The sequence below is a fragment of the Penaeus chinensis genome, chromosome 37, assembly GCF_019202785.1.
Source record: "Penaeus chinensis breed Huanghai No. 1 chromosome 37, ASM1920278v2, whole genome shotgun sequence".
Taxonomy (NCBI): domain Eukaryota; kingdom Metazoa; phylum Arthropoda; class Malacostraca; order Decapoda; family Penaeidae; genus Penaeus; species Penaeus chinensis.
The window spans coordinates 25,750,130-25,757,629 of NC_061855.1; the positions used below are offsets into that span (position 1 = coordinate 25,750,130).

Consider the following 7,500-nt stretch of genomic DNA (forward strand, 5'->3'; position numbering starts at 1 on the left):
GAGAGAGAGAGAGAGAGAGGAGAGAGAGAGAGAGACTCCACTCAATTGCCTCAACGACGGAGACAAAGGAGTCAAGACCCTAATTAGGAGGCTTAAATTCCTGGACATAAAGTTCTCTCGACACTCTCTTCTGGGATTTTCGGTCTCCCTCGCGCTGCACAGAGACGGGCCAGATCCTAGTTTTCCCAGCTATGAACACTTGTCGTGTCAGGTCATTACCATGCTTGGTGATTGGTGTCTAGGATTCTTGTGTCCGAAATTTTAATCTATAATCGTTACAATGTATGTAATATTCATCAAATAAATATTAATGGCAAAGTGTTCGTGTGCACGTTCATGTATACCATGCATATAGTTGAATGTCCAACAGTAAAGATTGTGGATAAGAAAAATGAAACGACGGAAATACAATAAGATATTTCTACATGTAATAATAATATCCATGACTATTAAGATTATTGCCTAGCTGTTCACAAGTCTCGTCTAACGATTCCGGATAATGCTGTCTAATCAAGGCCTAAGATAAAAAAAAAAAAAACTAATATATGTACATTTCATATTCGGAAAAGGTAATTATCATATAAGATATCTCCTGAACTATTCACCGTGGTATATGCTCCCTAAGACTTAATCCTCTGACGATATGCAAATACCCAATCGAGATGTGCCTCGAAGTGAATATCATTAAGTTCCACCGCGTTGAATAAGACTCCTCGACTTAAAGGTGTTGACATACCCGCTGCAAGCACTCCTCCTCCTTCTCTCTCCTCTCCTTCTTCTTCTTCTTCTTCTTCTTCTTCTTCTTCTCCTCCTCCTCCTCCTCCTCCTTCTTCTTCTTCTTCTTCTTCTTCTTCTTCTTCTTCTTCTTCTTCTTCTTCTTCTTCTTCTTCTCCTCCTCCTCCTCCTCCTCCTCCTCCTCCTCCTCCTCCTTCCTCTTCTCCTTCTCCTTCTCCTTCTCCTTCTCCTTCTCCTTCTCCTTCCTCCTCCTCCTAGCAACTCTCCTTCCAACTAAGATTTTGCCGTGATCGATCAGCCCTCGAGTCTTTATCCGGCAAATGACGTATGGCTTTACTTGGAACGTTTATTAGCAGAGTTGCAAATAATCGGGGACACAGTTGCATCACTGACATAACTCGACTTTGCAGTAATGACATTATCGATAAAAAAACAGTCATACATCATCCTCGGCCGCCATCATCCCTAAGGCGCGGATAACGGAAACCCTATCGCAAGTTCTGCAACATATTGCAGGAAATTATTTTAATGGAGTTATTACTTAGGGACTTCAAATCTCGGTGGTTGGTCAGCGTATAACCATAGTTAAAGCATTTAATATTTGTTTGCCTTGATGTAGAATAGTTTACGTTTTCTGTTTTAGAAGATGAAGGTAGAGAGTAGGTTGCTTAATGATACTGAACACTACAATAAATATGTTGAGATTTATCGTCGTAAGTTTCCAAATAGTGATACACTTGTACACATTTACCTTGCCATATCTATGAATTCCGAATATTGTAAATATATTTTCCGAGTAAAAAATAACAAATAAATGTGTTCTATGAAGAGCATATTAAAATATTTTGAACGGAGATTGTTTAACGTGAAATCTTGGATATTTGTAGAAACACTTCTGACAATGTATTTTCAATATCCAAGATTTACGTCTGTTTCAGGTGACCAGACTCCTTTTTATTCACCTTTTAATCATCATGCATCTTTTTCATGCCTTCAAGCACTCCATTTGAAAGACGGTGGATAACGAATCATGTAATAAATTTGTAAAAATCTCAAGAGCAAACATCTCTCGAACACCATTGTTGACACGTGTCTGCCCTGGGAGTTTGTCTCCCTCGTCGTCTCCTAGTATCGATATCACACCACCAGCAAACCGCAACATAACCCCTTATAATATATATATATATATATATGTGTGTGTATATATATATATATATATATATATATATATATATATATGTTGATGTATTTATCAAACTACGAAATGCGAGTATTCACGCTATAACCGAAGAATACCGCCGTGAGATCCTGAGTCTGGTTGAGAAAGTCTTAAGCGGAGGAGGTACGAGGCAAAAGAAACGATTTCGATTACTGGGAGAGACCGAGTGAGCGCGTCGGTCCTTCAGAAAGGCATCTCCTGGGTGCGTGATCCCGAGCGAAAGAAAACACAAGAACGTCGGGTCATATTGCTGATTTCCTGTGGGTGTGTGTGTGGGTGGAGAAGGGAATCCTATTCAGATCAGGAGGTGTCCTTACTTGCTGTTCCCACGAGGTCACGTTAGACTGATTAATGTAATGAAGCCAAGAGATGGGCCTTCAAGGTGACTTTTTAACGACTGGGTAGTCCGAAGCGATCGAAGGTCTGCTTTTTTAAATAATGGTGAAACGAATTTCTGTGCACAATCACGCAAAAATCAGATGGGGACAGCCATTTGCGATTTCCACAGGGATATTAATTAACCTTACTTTCCTATACAAAATCAGGGCTGGACTCACCGGGACACGTGTTTTAGACGTATGTTGTTTTTTTCTAAGTGGAAGCACTTCTACGGTGAGTGAGAGCAAATGTAAGAGATTCACGTATGTTACTCTGCATACTACGTTCTTAACGTTGAGCAAATCTAGAAAATAAACTCTTGGCTGTCTCTCCCGAAGCAGAAAGAGTATAGAAAAACTGGTCAACTAATCCAGTGTGCATGGTTCTTCTATGCCCTATATAAGTTTAATTCAAAACCTTAGATGAGATCTCCTGCTCCGGAACTGATCGCAATTAAGATGAAGATAAAGTGCCAGATCACACCACGCAAGCAATAATAACAGAAACCAACCGCTTCTACACTTCTAATGTTACTTCTCGTTATCACGCCTCATCTGAAAAATTTCCAGGAGACATCTGTGCGGGTCATTTTGTTTACATGTGTGCGTCGTGCAGCATGCGTGTGTGCTTGTCGAGCTTGTACCTGCGTTATGCACCTTTGCGTGTGGACGTATAAGTGGATGTGTGCAAAATTCCGCTTGGGCACAACGAACAACTGTCGGAAGTCAGCAGAATTTCTCATAATGAAAAAGACAGTAATGTTTAAGAAGTTGTGGAGGACATAACTGTCAGCGTCGACTTTCATTCCAGATCTTCCCGGAACGTTGCCGCGAAATATTTCCCAGCGCTCTTCCGCCGAACTCTCCCTCACTCTTACCAACTTCTTTCTTACTGCTACCTTCATCTCTCTCTCTTTCTCCCTTCCATCGATCACTTTCTTTCCTCTCTCCCTTTTTCTTTCCATAACTCCCACCCTCCCCTCTCAAGTCGTGCACGTGCGTGACTGTTTTTGTGTGTGTGTGTGTGTGTGTGTGTGTGTGTGTGTGTGTGTGTGTGTGTGTGTGTGTGTGTGTGTGTGTGTGTGTGTGTGTGTGTGTGTGACTGTGTGTGTGTGACTGTGTGTGTGTGTGTGTGTGTGTGACTGTGTGTGTGACTGTGTGTGTGACTGTGTGTGTGACTGTGTGTGTGTGTGTGTGTGTGTGTGTGTGTGTGTGTGTGTGTGTGTGTGTGTGTGTGTGTCTGTCTGTCTGTCTGTCTGTCTGTCTGTCTGTCTGTCTGTCTGTCTGTCTGTCTGTCTGTCTGTCTGTCTGTCTGTCTGTCTGCCTGCCTGACTGTCTGAGTGTATCCTTCTGAGTCCAAACTGGCGGGAGCACCTCAGTTTGTTTGTTGAGCCGCCCTTATAAGCGAGGACCAATTATTTTCTCATGGACCTTGCTGACTGCAGATAACAGAACTACAAGAAGAAATTTGCTCTTTTCTGCTTTACTTCCTTTCTCGTGGGTAGGAATGACGTCGATGGCCTTCCACTTCGATAGCCATTTTTGTTGTGCAGAATTATTCAATAGCGAAATTATCACATCTCATCCTCTGCACCAACTGACTTTGTCTCGCGGAATTTAATACATAAATAAATATAAATAAATATATATATAACAATATATATATACTATATATAATATAATATAAGTTAGAGGTTTTGCAGAGTCCTTTCCACTTCTGTCCTTGTTGCTTTCACTCTGGATATTTCTCCCTTATCATCATTGGTAACAGTGGAGATGATCTGTCAGGTTCTGCCACAATAATTCTCAAGACAAAGAGTTTTGCCAAATTCCTTACCTTCCGATGCGCAGTAAATGTCATAGTACAATCCTTTGTGGTCTTACGCAGGATATTTCCACCCCTGGCCTCTGCTTTTGTTTTTCTTCTTTGGTTAGAAAACACTATTGTTTGTTTTTATTTTGTTTGATCCATTTCTAGGTGGTTACTCCTTGAGCTGCCCATGGAGTTCCTTGTTTAAAGCAACTGAAACTGAAACAACTGAAACTGAGTCATTCGCCGTACCTTGTATCATACTTGGGCCTAAACCCTATTTGATCAGAGGGGTATGAAATGTTTCAGAGTCTCTTTCTCTCCTTCTCTCTTTCATCACCTTTCTTTCTTTCTCTCTCATTCTCTCATTCATATTCTTTCATTCCCTCTCTCTTTCTCTCGGTTTCTTTCTTTCCCAATATCTCTTTCTCTCCCTCTCTCGTTTTTTTCCCTTTCTCTCTTTTTCTCCCTCTCTCACTCACTCTTTCTTTCTCTCCCTCTCGCTCTTTCTCTTTCACTCTCTCTTTCTCTCTCTCTCTCCTTCTCTCTCTTTCTCTCTTTCTCTTTTTCTCTCCCTCTCTCTTTCTCTCCCACCTTTTTGTCTCATTCTCTCACTATCTCCCTCTCTTTCTCCCCATTTTCGTCTCGCTTTTCTTTTCTCTTATATTTCCTCTTCCCTTCTCTTCTCTACATCTAACGTGTTTATACATGAACCCTTAAATGCAGATAATAAGGCATTACTGCCGGTTTGAGGGCATGTGATCTGAACCATGTCAAAGCAGCTCTTTTTACATTTTCAACCGATGGAAAATTGGTACCTTTCAATGGTTTTATTAAGTTTGGTAACAAAATAGAAGTCGGCTGAGGCTAAATCGGGGCTGTAAGGTGGATGTCGGACAAAATTCACGTATCACAGCGCTAGTCTGCCGAGCGCCGTGAGCGGGTGTGCATTTTCGTGGTGGAAGAGAACGTGTTGGCGCAGCTTTCCAGGACGTTTTTACTGAAATCTTTTGGGACATTTTTCTCAAAACGCATTCATAATCAGCAGATAAAATTGTTTTCTTGCTCTCGAGGAAGTCAACCGTCAAAATCCCCTCTGCATCCCAGTCGACAGTGGCCATGATCTTTTGAACGCTCAGATTTTGCTTTGACTGGTCCACTTCTACCCCTGTTCTGCCTTGGGATCGTAGTGGTAGAGCCATGTTTCATCCCGTCAAAATTCTCTGTAGAAAAGCTTCCGAGTCCTTATCCCACTTGTTCAAAATTTCCACTGATCTGGGCACAACAGCTTAGGGACCCATCGAGCAGACAGCTTGCCTAGCCCCAAACTCTCCACCAGAATTATGCGTGTAGAACCATCAGAGATGTTGAGTGTGTCTGCTATCTTTTTCAGTCATGTCGCGAACAGCATCAATGTTTTCCTCACAAACTGACGTTGATGGCATGCCACTGTGGGGATCATCTTCAATTTCGTTTCTTCCACTTCTGAACCAATTTATCCATTTTTAGGTTGTTGATTTCTTTGAGGCATTGTCACCATAAACTTGTTCCAAAGCATCAATGATTTGCCTATTCTCCCAATCGAGTTTCAACATGAATTTAATGTTTGCCCTGGCCTCGATTTGGTCGATTTCATGTTGCTTGAATGGTGCCTGACTTGCAACTGGAGGCGATGCATTATTACCTGCATTTAAGGGTTTGTGTATGAGCACATCATAACACATTGGTACAAGAATGTTCAGGTGCACTGAAATCAAAATCCTTCCATATGATTTTTAGTTACTGACTTTTTCCACAAACTTTTTGAAGCCCCCTCGTGTGTATGTATCTATATGTATAGATATACATTTACATATATATACACATATGTATATGTATACATATATATACACCGTCGTGGCACAAGTGTTAGCGCGCCGAACCGCGGTTGATTAGGAAGGGCAAGGCAAGGCAATCAGACAAGGGTGACACTGCAATATTACCTCTCAATAGTGAATTGAGAGAAGCTTAGGTCCTGCAGTGGAATGAATGGTTGTTTAAAATATATCTATATATACATATATATTCACTTATATATATATGATATATATACAATATATATATATATATATATATATATATATGCACCGCGATGGTCCAGTGGTTAGAGTACTGGACACACACACACACACACACACACACACACACACACACACACACACACACACACACACACACACACATATATATAAATAATATATATGATATATTTCCTTTCTGTTCCATCAAAGATGCAGCGTTTGACGAACTACTTGGCGCCATGTTTTACGTTGCCGAGCTTTGTCCCAGAGGCATCGAAGTGTTTGTCTATTAAAAATGTCAAGGAATGTTTTCCTCAGTCTTCCTCGAACTTGCTTGCTTTAAATTTTACCGCTTAGACTCGAGTTCCTGTCCGACTCTTCTGAGGATCTCCTTATTGGACACGCGGTCGGTGTAAGGGGTTTGCAACATCCTGCGGTAGAACTACATTTCTGCGGCCTCTATATTGCGACGAGTTTTAGTCGTCAGTGTCCAGGGTCGAGCATACAAAGGTTTTTAACGAGTCATTATTATTTGCGGTCTATTAGGCTGTTATACATATATATATATATATATATATATATATATGTATGTATGGATGGATGTATCTTTAAGTCACCGCCGTGGCACAAGTGTTAGCCCGCCGAACCGCAGTTGATTAGGAAGGGCATGACACTGCCATATAACCTCTCAATAGTGAATTGAGAGAGGCCTGTGTCCTGCAGTGGAATGAATGGCTGTTAAAAAAAGAAAAAAAGGAAATATATATATATATATATATATATATATATATATATATATATATATATGTATATATATGTATATATGTATATGTATTTGAATATATATATAGCATAAAAAGAAAAAAAGAAAATATATATATATATATATATATTTATATATATATATATATATATTTATATATATGTATATATATATATGTATATATGTATGTGTATTTGAATATATATATATAGCATATCTATTTTTTTTCTTTTTTTTAAAGCCATTCATTCCACTGCAGGACATAAGCCACTCTCAATTCACTATTGAGAGGTCATATGGAAGTGTCACTCTTGCCTGATTGGATGCCCTTCCTAATCAACCGCGGTTAGGCGTGCCAACATGTGCCAACACGTGGCAGTGTGTGTATATATATATACATATATATACTGAGGGAGTATGAGTGAGTGCGTGCATGTGCGACATTGTGCGTGTGCGTGTGAGTGTGAGTGTGAGTGTGTTTGTGTTTGTGTTTGTGTTTGTGTTTGTGTGTGAGTAGGTGAGTGCGTGCGTGCGTG

At 40.3% G+C, this 7,500-nt stretch overlaps 1 protein-coding gene across 1 annotated transcript in view; it reads right to left on the reverse strand.

The window, feature by feature from the left end:
- Nucleotides 1-4,313: 4,313 nt before the first annotated feature.
- The window catches only part of LOC125045358, a 55,372-nt gene continuing 52,185 nt past the window's right edge, over nt 4,314-7,500 (reverse strand). Inside the window, exons 13-16 of the mRNA XM_047642563.1 lie at nt 6,552-6,660; nt 5,711-5,825; nt 5,572-5,626; nt 4,314-4,418 (exon numbers count right to left, since the gene is read on the reverse strand). Of these exons, the coding sequence (XP_047498519.1) occupies nt 4,314-4,418; nt 5,572-5,626; nt 5,711-5,825; nt 6,552-6,660 (384 nt within the window). The remainder of the gene's footprint in view (nt 4,419-5,571; nt 5,627-5,710; nt 5,826-6,551; nt 6,661-7,500) is intronic.